The sequence below is a fragment of the Coloeus monedula genome, assembly GCF_965178545.1.
Source record: "Coloeus monedula genome assembly, chromosome: 3".
Taxonomy (NCBI): Eukaryota; Metazoa; Chordata; class Aves; order Passeriformes; family Corvidae; genus Coloeus; species Coloeus monedula.
The window spans coordinates 104,868,835-104,886,418 of NC_138783.1; the positions used below are offsets into that span (position 1 = coordinate 104,868,835).

The 17,584-nt window shown below is 36.3% G+C and overlaps 1 protein-coding gene across 2 annotated transcripts in view; it reads right to left on the minus strand.

Annotated features, from left to right (window-relative positions):
- The window catches only part of RPS6KA3 (ribosomal protein S6 kinase A3), a 76,388-nt gene that overhangs the window by 46,709 nt on the left and 12,095 nt on the right, over positions 1-17,584 (minus strand). For both annotated transcript variants that reach the window (XM_082278333.1, XM_082278332.1), the window contains exon 2: positions 16,582-16,638. In XM_082278333.1, coding sequence (XP_082134459.1) covers positions 16,582-16,638 — 57 coding nt within the window. The remainder of the gene's footprint in view (positions 1-16,581; positions 16,639-17,584) is intronic.

Sequence of the window (17,584 nt, forward strand, 5' to 3'; positions counted from 1 at the left end):
CTTAATGAACATTAAACACTGATTTTGCTTCTAGTAATTGAACTTATGTGAATTTCCTTTACCTTCACTTTTTAATTCAAGAGTAAATAAACTCTGCTGCAACATAAAATACTTGTATTTGTTTCTGAGATCTTATTACAGGAACAACTATTAGATAATGTGTTCAAAGGAAACCAGACCTCAAACCCTAAAGGAAGTAGAAGCAGAGTCTTACTAGGTACATATTTCTCAGTAGTAATGAAAAAGCCCAGAAAAGCAAAAGAAAACCATGAGTTTATCTATACATAGACTCTTCTGCAATTTACCCTTCAGAATTCTGATTTTTCAATAGGAGACCTGAAATCTGCTCTGTTTAAAGAAGTGGCCCATGCAGAGCTGGATGGCATAAACTCATCAGTGCAGAACATGATGTGTGTTATCTGCAGACCTTTTTCTGAGCAGTATGTTCCAGGAACAGCTGAAAAGCTGCTCTAGGACTGCTAAGCTGGGCTCTGAACTGATATCTAGGAGAACTACCAATAAAATCCACAATACCATTGCGACACTCATTAGTATTTAAATAGCACCTCAAAATGGAAGCATTCTCAGTCTACAAATTTAATATAAAAAGGACAGAGAAACAACCAACTAAAGATCAATATAATTAAAAAATAAATAAATATATGCTCCAGTAACAGCAAAATAATTCACAAGGAAACAGCTCCAAATCATCTAAATAGACAGCACAGGATCAGATCTGTGCTCTTACTCGTAGCAGGAAGAGCAAAGCCATTCAGAATAAGGAATATTAGCACATCCAAACACCAAAGGAGTCTCACTGCACCTAAAATTCTCAGTCTCAGCTTCCTGAATAAATGCATAAGCAAAGTGTGAACGTGCACGATGACAAGTGCTTGGCAAAGAAATTTCAAAATACGGGGACAGAAATAGGAAATTCAGCAAGAATTTACTCTTGAAGAGGTGTAAGAATTAGATGTGAATTAACTTAAACAAAACATCAAAGAATAAACTGCTGTGTCACCTATGGAATGCTTACTTCGGAAAGGTATTCCTGGAAGACAGATTTCTCCTTTTCTAGATACTCAAAACTATGGGAGTATGAGTACAAATATTTTAAACACTTAAATCTTAATGACAGTTATTAAAAGAATAATTAGATCATCAGCTTCATGATGAATGACAACAATTTGAGTATATACTTTTCAATATACTGAAAGTGTAAGTGAAAATTATGATATGTACAAATTACTCCAAAGGGAAAAAGCAGCAGCTACCTAAAAAATGTAAAGTTTTAGTGCAATAATAATAATGGAACGGTGTATTTAAATTGTTCCTACACACAGATGATATCTAAAGGGTGAAAATTCATGAAGTGACATAGAATTGGAAAGGCAAGAAAAAAAAACTACAGGGAAACATTTACAGCTTAAGACATTCAAACACTAATGTCAAATAGAATGTGACTCTAAAAGTAAACTGGACCCATCCTGAGCAGAAAGACTGCATGGTCTCTGCTGTCAGCATCAGTGAAATTAAACTAAACAAAGTTAACCAAAAGCAAGATACCCTAAACTAAGATCCCTAACAAAGATATGCATGCACAACAAGATTGGGGGTTGGAAGGATGCAGGAAAATTTTATTTGATTATAATAGCGTGGGGTTAAAAAAAAAAAAAAATTAAAATAACTTTCTGGTTAACTATGCAGAGAATAACAGAACACCTGGCAGGTTTAATTTATCACATCAAGAGCAAAAATAGGTATGTGCAGTACATGCTACAAGTACCTATAGATTAAGGCTTTTTAAAAGAACATTCTATTTATTTTTAACATGTTGAAACACTTCAAAAGGAAGTGTTATTATTGTTATATATTATATATATTATTGTTATTATTATTTTTTTTTTATTACTCTGAGGCCCGTTATTGTGGAAAACAGACGTTCTTATTTGATGACAAAAAAGGAATAACAGCAGCTAAAGGCTAAACAAAATAAATGGCTCCTTCACCATACCTGAGTTCCACCTGGAAGCTTCTAACAAATTCAGAAACAGATCTCTGAGAAAGTTCTCTTTATAAAAAGTTGATTTAGAAAATCCCTGAAGTCATTATTGCGTGAGACATGTGATGAATAACTATCCTATCTTGAGTCCTTTGCATCAGGAAGGGGATATTGAAGATAACACACAACATCCGCATGCTGTTACAAGAAGGGACACGAGTGCAAAACAAGGCTCACTGCATGTTCACTTTCCCATGAAATGAACATTACCCAGATGAAGGTGAAAATCTCCTCAGAAGTGCAGTGAATTTCAGCTGGCAGATGACTAAATACTGATCAAAAAAACTTCCCCTCTGCACACTCTTGGCTATACAAAATATAGCAAGAAACAGAACACCAAACCTGTACTATTGGAACAAAAGGTTTCATGGTTGAAGAAAGTAAAAGGCCACGTACCAATCCCTTCTGCATCTAACAGAGATGGAAGTTATGAAGTAAGAGACATAAAAAAGGAACAAGGACAAAACATTAACCTCACACTTGTTTTAAATAAAACCTCAGAATTTTACAACACAGTTTCTGGGCAGAAAGAAACCCCTGTAGTAACTTTGCTTTTAGAACTGAGAAAAACAGTAGGACTTTTAAATAAGCTGCCATTTTCTAATAAGAAGCACATGTGACTAGGACAGATGTGGCTATACCTACTTGAGTTCATCAAAACCCAGGGGGAGGGAAATTTGACACATGCAACAAATCCTTGGATGAGTCCAGTAATCATGAAAGTTCTTCCTGGACAGCAAACATTGTGGACATGCTGACCAAAAACTGCAAAAATGAGGTTAAGACTTTGACTTAAGGTAAACATTAGATAAAAAGATTAACAGATTTTAATCTCAATAAATAATTAATACTTTTTATAATAGCTAAGCCATTTTAAGTAACTGCTGGAGAAATTAATTTAAATACCGATAATCCTGATTCCAGCATTACCGAGGTTTTACCTTTGCCTGTTAAACCTGTACTGGTCTTAACAGAATAAAGAAGGTACAAAACAGAACCATCCTGGACATATATTTACTTACAGACTTAAGTCTTAGTTATGACTTAATTTGCTCCTTACCAATTTTTTTCATATTTTTCACTATAAAGTGATTTTCCAACTCCTGTTCTTGTAAAGCCTTCCCTGAATAATTTATTTTTACTACTTGATTGTTCATGTTATTATGGAAGCCTCTGCATCACTGATTTGATGCTGCACATAGAGCAATAGCCCCCACACTTCCAGCCACAATCCTCCTGCCTCAACCTGCAGTGACCACAGCTGCTAAGGGACCAACCATGGGGCTGTGTTTAGCCCCATGTGTTTAGTCCTTCCAAGAGTCACTGCCTGACAAAGTCAAGTCACACCTCCAAACTGTGCAAGATTTTTTTCTTAATACACAATTTAGCATTTAACTGTGCCAATATTGTGCCTTTAATACTTCTTTTAAGCAGACCTTATTAATACATTAAAAAGCGTTGCTGGGATCCCATCAGAAACTCTTTAGGGAACTATTTCACAAATACTTTCTGTTTAAAATCACATGTTACAGTAATTTTCATATCTATTTTACATGGGGACAATTTACACATGAGAAACAACCAGAATCATCATTAGGAAAAATCCCAGTTCTGGAACTTCAACTTCTATATTCAGGAATCAGAATGAGAGAGAAAAAAAATCCTTTTCATAGCTTTAATCACAACAATGAGTCAAAATCATATTGCCCATGTCAGTGAACACCTCCCTCAAACATCAGCCATTTTTCAAGATAAGACCACAGTCCCAAAATCAGTTTATGCTGTTAACTATACAATTTTCAAAAAAAGCAAATACAATGAATAAAGAGCTAAATGCAATCTTATTTTTCTCTTGAAAAAATGTGCAGCAGCAAAGATACTGCTTTTGTAATTTTTCATTTGTTAGTATTGATTATGTAGCAACATTTTCATTACGGAAGTAGCAGCTTTGTTTTCGCCCCTCTCAATCTCTTTTCAGGAATGTTTTGCTTCCTTTGGACAAATGCACATTCCTGAGGCACATGTACATTCAATACAAGCAAAGAAAAGGCTGAAAACAGAAAAATGGATTCCCCAGCAAACACTACTCCAATGACGGTTGTAGGTTTCCTTTTACTGCTCTGCTAGCCTTCATGTACTGGTAAGTGTACTCCAGTGTACTGCTGGACATGGCTGTGTTTGGCAAAATACTTGTCTCTCACAGGCACCATAATGTTGATCCCCATAATCAAATAAACCATTCCTGAAGTATTGACTGTGATACTGAACCTTGGTGCTGAAGTTACATAAAGCAGTTATGTCCTGTAAGGCCAGTAAGCTTATTGGATACCAAGTGATTTTAAAAGGATGACTCAATGTTGGCACAGCTCCCCAGCTCATATACAGAATTTCCTTTTCCTCCCCCTCCCTTGAGTCAGGAAGTCTCCTAGATGCATTTTTACTTTCCCAACTTGTTATGAACATAGGATGAATTTTCAGCATTATCTGCAGAAATGAAACCATCCTTTTGAGCTATACGTTTTGAAGTAATAAGGAGCCAACCAACTAGAAACCAATTACTTTCACCTCTTGTATTAGAGCTTATAGAAATCTTAATTAAGGTAAAAATGGGAGTTAAAAATGTGAAGAGTGCACCAGTCTATGTATTTTTAAATATCTTAGACATATTTTGTATACATTCATACATTCTGTACTTCTTATATTCCTACCTTTAAATTCAAAACTATCTTAAAAATAAAACTCACAGTCCAACAAGTACACTTCACAATCTCCCATTACTTTGGTAAGCAGAGTTACTGAGCTAAATCATGGACTTAAAGCCATTCCTTGCATCTGTGACTAATCAATTTGAGTCACTTAATAGAAATAACCACACACAAACAATTGTTCTAAAAAGCTGATAAAAAATTCTGCTTCTGAAGTAGCAATTATTCTAATGCAACAATAAGCAAAGCACTACCATGCATAAAATTAAGTCAAGCTGACCTAAGGATATTCTGTGTATGTTGTCTGTTTTACACTACTACCAAAGAAAAGCAAGTGTAGAGCAGAAGTTCTAATTAACATGGACATCTGAATTCAGAAATACAGGCTTTCACAATTTGTCTTTGCTTCTTTTCAAAAGATGGAAAAACTTACAATTTCAAGTAACATCAAATCGCTTGTTGCAGACAGCATCTACTGTTTTACCTGATAGAAATAAGATTTCCTAAAAGAAAACTCCATATGTAAATGTTTTGTTTCAGGGTCTAGGGTTTTTTTGGGTTTTTTTTTTTTAGTTCCTAAATTGTTAAGTCTCTCAGAGAAAAACAATTTGCAGAGATAATAAAGAAAAAATTGTATTTATTCCTTACTCTCTACTCTTTTTCATTTCTGGCTTTTCACTGCAACCATTTGGAGACCTAGGAAGATGCCTATGTCTGTATTTGTTCCATGTATCCAAATCATAGAATGAAGACGGCAGACCTGGTTACTGAGACAGAACTACTCCCATTCTTTTGGTTGCACAGATGAAGCAAGATAGGAGTTTGAAGAAGGAATCCTGTCCCAGAGAAACAAGCCAGAGGACAGGTAAAGCCCTGTGGAAAAATGTGGTTCACCAGGCTGGGAGCGTAATTCTGAAAATGCGTTCTTTCCTCAGAATGAAAATATAAAAGGGCAGGACAGAAGTAGGACACTACCCCTTCCTTGCCAAAGGAACTGTGAGCAGTAGGTTGATTGGCAGGTAAGCTGAGGAATTCCTGTAAGGATTTTAGAAGCTCAGTGTCACCAAAAGCAGTTTTGCAATGCAGTTCTCTTTTGATCAAACAGCACAAAATTATCTCATGAACTGAAATGTGCTCGTCAGCATTGGAAAAAAATACTCATTGGGTGGGACTTTCATTTCCCAGTAACTGTGATATAAATTTTTTTCCTACTTTGTAAGCACTAACATTTCAGAGCATTGCAGTTAAAAAAAAAAAACAAACAAAAAAAACCCCTAAAGGTTAAAAAGCCCCAAACTATTTAGACAGAAAAATAATCCATGAGCATATTCAGCACTAATCTATGAAAGCTATAAAGCCTGTTTTATTAGCATAATTTCCTAAACATATGCCGAAATCTATATGGGCTGAAAACCTTTAGTTTGGTCAGCAATATCTAGCATTTTAAAATCAAGAGAATATGAAAGACAACCTAATCAAGCTGCTGTAAGTAGATAAAACAATGTAATTTTTTAACCAAATTTCTGAGGAATACCTTTCATGTTGCCTGTGGAAAAGAACTGTAATTGAGGACTATGAGTTGATAAATATTTATTTTACAAGGTTTACATTAAAAAAATCTCTTGATTATAATGCAACCTATGTTCTCTTGTTTTACATACATGTCTTGTTCTGGTGTTTCACTTACGGCAACAAAATTCCATTTCATTTTTAAATACACGTTGCAAAGTTTAAACCAGTACACAGGCTAGTAGGTGTTACATTACTACTGCTTTTACAAGTTAACAGACCTTCACTTAAGATGTTATTACACAAGAAGGTCATGGGGTTTTGGATTTTTTACCCCCTTATTGAAAAGTATTTGCAGACTTGCAGGAGAATAAACGTGAAAACTGATTTGACTTCCAACGACAAAATGTTCTGTCCCATTGCATGCTTACATGTATTGTTAAATAGTTCTGAAACAGTGCTTGGGATGATTCAGTACTCTGTTAGTAATTTTTCTCAAACCAAACTTTTTAATGCTTAAACAAGACAAATTATACACCCAACAAGACAAATTATACAAATTAAACATTTGCTATGACTAAATTATCATTGAAAAGTTGAAATAACTCTAACACTGTTATGCAAGCGTAACTACTCTTCATACCATTTCAGAAGTAAATTTAAGATATTAGTAAGCCTGAATTACTTTAACTACCACCCTATGGAGCCATATTTTACAGTTTAAAGTAATACATGAAGATGTAACTATTAAAAGAACCACTAAGTATTAAAAATACAAGTGTTTTATTAAGAACTTGACTCTCAGTGAGAAAACGTAAGTTCATATCTTTCAACACCCCCCCACCTCTCCCTGAAATATAAGTTTTACATTATTTATATACAGGTAGCAATTTCCTAATAAGGCTAAATTATCAGCAGGTATGTTAGAAACTTCTACAACATACGAACATACCACAGGCACATTTTTTTTTTAAAGAAATACAAAACACTGTTTCCAAACAACACTGATCCCTAAGCAGTGAAAGACTAAAACTGCTCTAAAATTAGAAGTTTAATTAAAGTAAAACTTCCCCCTTTCCCCCCTTATTCTCTTAAATAAGAAACTAAGCTCACCCGGACAGAGCGAACACGCAGAGCCAAAAACTTTAACATTACTAAGAAACCATGATGTTTGGATTTTCTGACTGAGCGATCCTAAGTCTAGCAGGGAAGACCAACCCTGGCGTTTTTGCTGTGACCAGCTGTTCCGGCAATTAGAAAATTTCCTGTCAGGCAAGTCAGACACAGTTGGGGGGTGGGGAGAGAGAAGGGGGGAAAAAAAGGTCAAAAAAAAAGAAAAGGCATAAAAAAAGGACATTGATTCCATGCACACACAGCCATGATAAAGACAGACTGGGCGGCAGTGGTACTCATGTTGCTGATGCTTATAGAGATCAGCACAGGAAACTTAAGCAGATTGCCTGATAGCAACAGGCTGTTGCAGATGTTACTGATTCCTGGTTCCCTGAAAAGAACAAAAGAGACCAGCATCTATTTCAGAAATCACACTACTATGCAAAATTTCACTGACTAAGCACATTTTAAGTCCTATATGTGATAATTGTATTTTTATGAATTTTAACTTTACAAAATATTTTAAGATCTCCCATATCACTACTTTTCAGACTTCAATGCAGAGAATGCCTAAAGATTGTTTTTATGTACTAGAGTTTAGTTAGAGGACCAAAATGACCTTGTGCCTAGTCCTTTGAAATTCTGTACATAGAAAATGCTACACAGATGTTCTAGGCCAAGGCAGACTGCAGAAATATTTCAGTTGGATTGCCCAGCTCAAATGTCTGACTTATGCACCAATATTGTATTGCTCTGTAGAGAATGAAAGATTTCTTAAAGTAAAAAAAAAAAAACCCTAAGCACTCTTTCCATGTTTAAAAAGCCTCAAACACTTCAAATGTTTCTAGGAATTAGAATTCCATCTAATTACTTCAAAGAGTAAGAAATGAAGTTTTTAATTGGAGCTCTCTAGACTTAGAATGAGAGATATTTTTCTGAATACTGACACTATCTTTAGCATTTTTGATACTTATTAAAACAATGAATTCCAAAGTACATGCTCCTTTAGTGGAACAAGACTGTTTTTCAAGAAGTAAATAAACAAAGGCAAGTAAAAGCTTTTAGTCAAAGGCATATATAAGTATTTAGCTCTAAACATATCCAGGTGATTCAATTTAGTGACTCTGTATCAAAGGAAACATACAGAAAAATGCTGTAGTCCTGCTAGCACAAGATATGAAAACAAACTCACCCTGCAAACAGCTTCTCTTGACTGGATTCTAACAAATATCAAGATTACTACATTTTTTGTTATATTTTAATTCCTCTTCAGAGGACAAAGCCCATAATTTAAGTGACAGAACACATTGCTGCTATCTCTGTCCCACATCCTGGCTGTCTACAGTATCAGTTTCTAGCTTTTCCTTTAAATCAGGATTACACATCATCTCAGTGTGAACCAAGACCATCTTGCCAAAATGGAGAGATGAAATAAAGACCTGACTTTAGTCATATCCCACAAGCAAAATTGTGCCCTTTTATTGTTCTCTTGTACTCCTCTGGGTCTTTATTTGTATCACATCTGCAGGGACAATCTTTCAAATTCTGTGTTCTGAATATACACAATTATTCTTATTATTGTAAGTTACACAGGCCTTCAGGAACTACTACTACACAACGGAGGACTTTGCAACTCAACTGAGGGCTCCAAAGTCCTCAATGCCAATGTGCTTTTCACAGTCCAGTGTGTTACAGCCTTTTTGGAAGAAGCAGTCTTTGCCACAACAGCAGTAACACAGCATGAAGAATTGTTAAATATTAATTCCATGATGAATAAAGCTTCTTGAGCACAAGGAGCTTACTGCAACACAAGGATTTTAAATATTTCATAAATAGCATAAAAATTACTTGAAGCTTTCCTCTCTTCAATTGTTTCAAACTTGCAGCTACTTCCCCCTTCAAAACTGGAATACCTCAAGAATTGCAGTTTAACAGCAATATGGTTATTTGCACTTGGAAAACTTAAAAGAAATTTAAATAAATAAATGAGAGACCATTGAAACTCTCTGCCTTTACCTTGTCAAGAATAGATACAATTACACTAAAAGCAGAGTGACCAGGAATCTTCAAGTAACTAAATTAAACCCTGTGGTAGCAAAAAGAGCTAAAGGCAGAAATGGAGAGCAAACAGTAAGAGCTGCTCTAACTGCAATGTTCCTTAAAGATGAAAAGATACCGTGGGTAAATAACAATTTCCTTATCTTTCTGCAGTGAAGGTAAAACTGTATTTGCTGTATATGCTAAGGGTGACAGGAATAAGGAATTTCAACTGAAACATTTGTACAATTACTGACTACTGCTCTCCCAAACCTTTTATGTGACCTCCCAGTGAAGTACAAAGCACAGTGCTCAGGGGTCAGTAGGGTTACTTCACAACAATAGCCCTCCTATAACTGGCATGGGTCTGTGGCAGGTGGAAGAAATTTCTTGTGTTCTGGGAGAACACAGCCTGCACGGTTCCCAAAGAGCACCAGCAGCCAACCAGAAACATTGAGATATAAGCTACACAACTCTGAGAATCTCTCAGAAGAGAGCTTGCCCTTTTAAATATTCCTTCTTATATGAAGGAGACAGGTTAGAGGGCAGCAGTCCCCAGCAGGGAAGTCTCTCATAACAAGAACAAATTGCTCCAGCAAGTTGCTCCCCTTACCTTGAAATCTTTGATAAGGATTTGTATTATACTTGTTTATCAGGAGACACAACTATCTCCAAAACAAAGGGAATGTGGTATGCCTGTCAGTCACAGTTCTGTCAATTGCAGAACTCGACTTGCATAATGCATTTCCTCCTCCTCCAGTACAGAAATATAAAGTGAGTTCATCCCCCATCTTCCCCTTCTCATTGCTCAAACTGGATGCTCTGAGTTTACAAAAATAAAGAGAAATGCTGTCTAGACTTTCAAGAGAACAGGGCTCACAGACACTACAGAGAGCAGGAGAACTGAAAAATGCTGAGAAACCCTCAAAGCAGTACAGAATATTTGGGAATCCATGAGTTTTATTGAGTGCTGAAATATTTAATCAAAGTAGAGTCCATTAGGCGGACTGACAATCTCCTATACCCTCAGTTCGAGAAGTGTAATAATGCAAATTAAGTCTTTGCTGTGCTAGAAAAGCAAGGCTCTGTAGTATGGATTGCTTTCAATTATCTGGAAAAAACAAAGAAGCAGCACACATAAGGAATGAAAAGCCCTTGTTTGACAAAGGTCAACAGTTGAGGAACAGAGAGCTAATTTTCTGAGTTTTCATAAGCTGAATAATATACTTTTCTTCATAATAAATATGTTTGTATAGCCAAAGCAGCAATATTCTATTAAACAGTGGGTGTGGCAGCTTCCATCTGTTAGTTTACAGGCTTTGCAGAGCTACCATCTGTTTTCTCTCCATGTAACAAGTAAGCAGCTTGACTTTGAATGTTGCTTACACACTCAAATTATTCAAATTTTCTGACCAAGATGCAGAAAGTACCCTGCACCTAAGCAAATGCAAAGTAAGTCACTCAGGAAATCCATTAGAACACATCAGTGAAACACCTGATAACATCTTGGGGGAAAAAAGTATTCCAGGGCTTGCCTACTTTATATATTAGTTTGATATCTAAGAGTTAATCAGCCAAATGCTCTACACTGTTTACAAGGATGCTGTAACTTCTTACTTAGACAAGGACCCACAAGTTCATTCGGAGAGGTAAGATGCACCATGTCACCAAGTTACTAACAAAATTCATCCAAGTTGCAGTAGAGTGCTCTGGAAGATACTGAATTTCCAATTTCATGATATTAGACAAAAAAAAAAAAGGTATTCTGCCTTTTATGATGCACAATCTAGGCAGTGAGAAGGGAATAACTGGATTTAATTTTTACAGATGTAAATGGTTTGCCTGAGAAGCTTATTTGTTCAAGAATCAAGTTATTTGATTGTAAAATAGAATTAAAAACATGAGTACATATACCTAAGTCTATTTAGTAGAATACACTAAAAGGAATGTAAGATTATAGAATACTTTCAAGTACAAGTTTAGTATTTGTAACCTAAACTGTTACAAGTAGCTACACAAGTAGCTGTTTCAGCTAAAAATAAGTATTAGTCTGTAAATAATGAGAAACCCAAAACTTGGTGGACTATGAACACTTGTGAATCCAAACATTTCCCTAATGTTTAAGAAATTATAGCTATGTCTTAAAACCTCTACCACAGAGCCAAGAATTTGAATAAAAAAAACTGACAAAAATGCACATACAGAAAATTGAAACATGAAGGTTATCTCAGCAAAACAAACATACCAAAACGATCACCAGAAATGCATTCATTGTCATGTTAACATATGACTGTTCTTAAACAGGGAAACTGTTACTGATCACCTGAGCAGGAATATCAAGCAGAAGTTTAGAGCAGTCCTGAAATGGTGCTTCAACTTGCCAAAAGGCAAACAAAAGTTTCCGAAACGTTGCGGTCTCGCAAGTACATATTATTAGAAATTGAGGTAAAACTAAAAATCAGTTAAATCCTCTCTGAAATATTTTAAAACCTAAAAATCTGTCAGTTTAGATATGCTTTTCTTCCCTGAATTTTCCTGAATAACATTCTCATCCTACATTATTTTCACAGATGAAGATACAACAAATGAGATTACTCTAGATTACTCTGGATTTAGTATTATTGCTTGAGTGATGGGGCCTTGCCCATGGCTGTAACTGGTGAATTATATCTCTCTCCTTATCTTGACATCCCCACCTCAGTGCTGTAGATTTAGTGTAAATTGTATGGCATATATGCACGTAAAATACAGAATCTCAGCACTGACCAATCACATTCAATACTTCAAGAAAGAGACTGTATTGTCCACATGCTTCAGATTATTTTTCCAATGTATCCTGAAGCTTTTTTTAAGATCACACTTTTCTTATAAACTCTTTTAATAAAAAAACACTGATTGGGAAGACAGTGATCTTAATTTTCATCTCTCCTGACTCCAAATGTGTTATTTAAATTCTACTAGAAAAAAAAATAAATGAAAAAGACCTTTTTAATTACTGACTTCTCTTTGCAAGCATTTCTTACTCTACCGTTTGACTACCCACTGACTAGTCATTGTTACCTCAGCTATATATTTTCAGTAAGAGGATGACAGCTACTGTGATTTAATTTTTTAATCACCCAAATCAGCACATTTTAATATGATTTGTTTTAATTTAGTTTTAGTTCTATGTATGCTTTAATTCTGCTTGTTTAAAAGTAGGGCCTTGTTTAAAGTTTTACCAAAGCATACAAGAAATCAAGGGTAGGAATGTGACCCCACCACCTGCATTGAAGAGGGGTTCATTGCAGGTTTGAGTCTGAATAGGTTCCACTTCTGCCTGTACTGAAAAAAACCCAACTTTTAGTTCTTGCAGGTTACCAAAAAGAAATAGACAATTTTTCTGCAACTTACAAAGTACTAGTGAAAAGAAAAGTTTTTACAAATTCTTGGAACATAATATTTTTCATATGTTTAATAATTAGGCTTAATCTAGTAGAATACAATGGTAATACATCAGTTGCACTAAGTGTTTTATCAGCTAAATAGAATCCAGATAACAAAACACAACAAAGAACACAGCACAATACGCTCTTCACGTATACACAAAATGGGAAGCCACCTGCTAGACTAGCTGCAGTTTCTGGTTAGCTTTAACCAGCAATAAAGCATGCAGCATGATTGCAACAGCCCAAAACAATTAATTTGCTCAGTTAATTTACTCAATCTCTATGGACACTGAGGTACAAAAAGCAATAGCAGACAGCACAAGAGTGAGAAAGGTAGCAAATAAAAGGCTTTAAATAGCTTCCCCTTTCAGTAATGCTCACTTAAGCTTTCACATTAGGTTAAACTTCAGCCAGCTGCTCTTACATTTATTTCCTGCTTGGCCCAGGTCATTTATGAGATAAATCAGATTAAAAAATGTTGACAACAAGCTGTAAAGTCAGATATAATCAGAATACTTGTTGCAATAAAACCAGACTACTGAATGAGTCCCCTTTTAAAAGAAGCAAGACTTTGAACCATACAGCATCTCGGACTCCTTAGAAATGGGTATCTTTATAGCTCCTGCTTTTCCTAAAACAACCACTAAATTTGAATCACAGACATGTAACTCAGGCTCTCCTGTTAATTAACTTTACTGTTGACCAAAAGAACACAGGTGTAACGAAACAATTTATCTTTTGGTACACAGAATACTAGAAAGAACTCCTATGTACATAGAACTGTGTTAACTTTTAATATTTATTTTAAGCTTCCCATCTTGTTTGCATTATCAGCATACTATCCAACCACTTAAGACAGCAAAAGGATGCAGTATTTCAAGCTTTCACCTTCTATCTCCACAGACGTATGGCAACTTTCTATCCTGAACTTGTATACTTTACACACAAAGTATTTTGTCTTCTCTCCTGATATGCTAGCACACCCTAGGCATTCTACTGTCCTCAGTTACAGCTGAGAAATTTCATAAATTGTCAGCACCTGTGTAAGTGTCCCTAGTCCCTTTAAGTGCAAAGTTAAACAGAACTTAAATGAGTTTCAGTGGTAATTTAAAATTGTCTGTATCTTGCACCAAAACAGATTATGAAGCACTGACAGAATCTCACATCTCAGCTCAAGTAGTATTTTATCATCTGACTAACAGCACTGCTTAGCTTCCAGCTATAACTGACTGAGCAGCAGTAGTAACGTCTTGTTTAAAAATCCCTACGTTAATTTATACCACAATTGGCAAACTTTTACTCACCACAGCCTAGAAATAAATGCAAAATATATTCCTAAAATACTGGTCTGAGAAAAAAGCTAAAACAATCTTAACCAAGCAGCTCAAGCATGACAGAAAGAATATTAGAGAAATATTTTAATTTTTTGATGGTTATACTGTATTAAAATCAGTTGCTCACCAAAAAAGCAGCAGTTTGGAAATTTCCAAAGGAAGCATATGGAAACATTTTTAAGCAATCCAGTAGTTATCAAATATTGAAAGAGAAGTTTGATAGTTTTGAGGGATGAACCTTAACTGGCTGCCAGACACCCACCCAGGCACTCTCTCAATCCCCACTCCTCAGCAGGACATGTGGAAGAAAATCTCAAGCACTGCCTTAAGAACAGGGACAGCACTCACCAGTTACCACCATGGGTCAAAGAGTACCAGTTTAGGGAAAATTTATTTCACCTGTTGCTAGGATAGTGAGAAACAAAGATGAAACTAAACCCACCTTTTTTTCCACCCTCCCCTTCTTCTCAGGCTGAATTTCACTCCTTAATTCCTCAGTCTTCTACCTTCTCCCTCTCAAGAAGCACAGGTGGAATGGGAATTGCAGTCAGTTGTTAACACTGTTTCTGCTACTTCTTCCTCAGTTTTCCCCTGCTCCAGCACAGATCCTTTCCATAGAGTCCAGTTCTTCAGGAATAGACTGCTCTAGCCTGAGTCCCCCATGAGCTGCAGTTCCTGCCAGAAAACCTGCTCCTCTGTGGGCTTCTCTCCATGGGCTGCAGTTCCTGCCACCAGCCTACTCCAGAAGGGGGTCTCCTCAGGCTCAAGCTCCCTTCAGGGCTCATCTACCTGCTCCAGCGTGGAGGCCACCACAGCCTGCAGGATGGAGATCTTCTCCACTGTAATCCTCCAAGAGGCTGCAGGGGACAGCCTGCCTTACCATGGTCTTCTCCAGGGCTGCAGGGGAGTCTCTGCTCTGGCACACAAAGCACCTCCTGTCCCCCCTCCTTCACTCATCTAAGTGTCCTGCAGGGCTGTTTCTCTCACTTTTTAACTCCTTACCCTCACAGACGCAACGCAGCATTTTTTACCCAAAGCATGCTATCACAGATCTCCCCACCCACATGGTTGATGGGCTTAGCTTCGGCCAGTGCTGGGACCATTTTGGAGCTGGTTGAATCTGGCTCTGTCCTACTTTGTGGTGCAAACCCCCTGAACTCTTCTCACAGAGTTCAACCCCCCCACTCCCCCCTGCCCCTTCCCCCCCCAAAAATCTTGCCTTGTAAACCAAATACAATAGATAAGTTACAGACTCAAAACAAGGAAACAATCAAGCAATGGCACTAGTCAAAATAAATTAACAAACCAAAACAAAACTCAACACTTTCCCAAAGATATGTTCTAGTTTCAAGAATTCAAGTAAGGATTGTAGTCTGTATTATGTACAATATTTGAACAATCTCCTAGTGTTGCCTTCTAAACACAAATACTGTTCTTTTCTTACTCTTTAACACTGCACTGCTTCAGTCATCTGTCAGCAGCTGCCTTGTACCTTCATCTTGTGTTAAATACAGCAGAGCCTTGATGCTATGAGGAACCAAGAGTAGCTACACAGTGCAGGCTTGCAATCACCCAGTTTTCATGTCAGCTTAAGAGCTACATCTATTACAGGTACATTTGAAGACAAACATGGAAAAAGCAACTTATCTCAACTGTCTCTGTGCACAATTTCAGCAGAGAGAGAAACTGCTTTGGTGTTGCAATTATATCCATGCTGTATAGATGGAAACAGCTTTGACCATCTACTCACAACCTAAAGTCTGCACAATATGCAATACCAGCATATGAACCCTGAACTCCAATCAAATACAGAGCTTCAAAAATTGTTTTTATTGGTAAAGCCATCTATCACCAGACTTAACATTCAGATAGCATTCTCTAACACAAAACTACAGGTAAACTTCACGTTTGACAAAATTCACAGGCATTGCAACAAGAAAACTGAACTCAGTGGCATTTTCACAATAAGAAATTTTGTAAACTGCAAGTTTGACATGAAGACAAGGAACCTTAAAAATTATCACAGTCAGGAAGGTTCATTGATCTTCTCTTTGGTAACAATCTCTATTTTTAAGAAGCCTAGCTTAAGAATTCCTTCGATGAAGGCCTTTCAATAACAAGCACAATGGAAACACTTTCACAGTTGTTCCTCACCCCTTGACCTTCCCTGAAACACTATTAAAAGCTGAGGAATGAGTTTTGAGAACAGTAGGATACCAAGCTAGACCAGAGCCAGTGAGAAAAAACCTCTTTCAAAAATATTGAGATCCTAGAGTGCACTCCATGTCCAGTAAACCTAAACAACAAAATGCTAGTGGCAAACACCTATGAATTAAGTTATGTCAGTGTGCTCCAATATTGTGCTATCTTTATTACAACCATCTTTTACTCACAGTTTGTGGGTTGATATCATCTTCTCCCATGGGTTCATCCACAATTTGCTGTCCATTCTGTAAAAAAGACAAAGTGAAAATAAATACTGAATCCAAGTACAGAAATAAATATATTGGAGATAGGCTATCATAGCATGTTACTGTACTCTCTTCTCCATATTCTACAAAAGCGGGTAATTGAAAGTAAATACTGAAAACTCCATATTGCTGGCACGTAATGCCACTGTTGCTTTGATCCCCATGTATTCTCAACCTGAATGAAGTCACAGTAAGAAATACATAAAACAATCTGGCATTTGCAGCCTCACTACTACACAGCTAGACATTATTTTCCATTCTGCAAAACAGTCAAACCTGATGAAGACTGAACAGCAAGAAGCCACAAAAAAAGAACAGATAAGCAGGTTCTTTCTAAGAACATGACCTTACAAAGCAGCTCAGCCCTTATTCCATTTTAAGGATAATTTGTAACTACAGTATGGATTTAGAAAAAACATTGAATGCAATTCTAATTCTACTATTAATTTTACAGCATTTACTACTTTCTGTACTTTCCCAAGGGCCATTTTAACAAACCATACAGAAAAAGGCTTTTGAATTTGAAATTTAGCCATAAAGATTTTTTAGAAAATCTTAAATACCTAGTTGGCAAACAAAGGATTTCTTTTTCTTGACAGTGATACTATACTTGGAGAATTTCTAAGAGATATTTTTCCCTGAAAGACTTTGAATGACTTTGCTTACACAACAAACATGACCAATAGCAAGCTGTAAGGAAAAATATGTATTTTCTAAGTTATGGTACAGGGCATCACCTTGGGCATTAATTATTACTTTTCTCCTAAAGTTTAACAGCAATTCTGTATCATTTTAGAAACAAAGGAAAAACTATTAAAAATGGTTACCATTTTCCATTACCACTGCAGACAGAATTTAAGTTCATTTGTCTATTGCTTCCCTAGAGAACCCAAAATCTAATTAATTTTTTCAAATCCTAATTTAC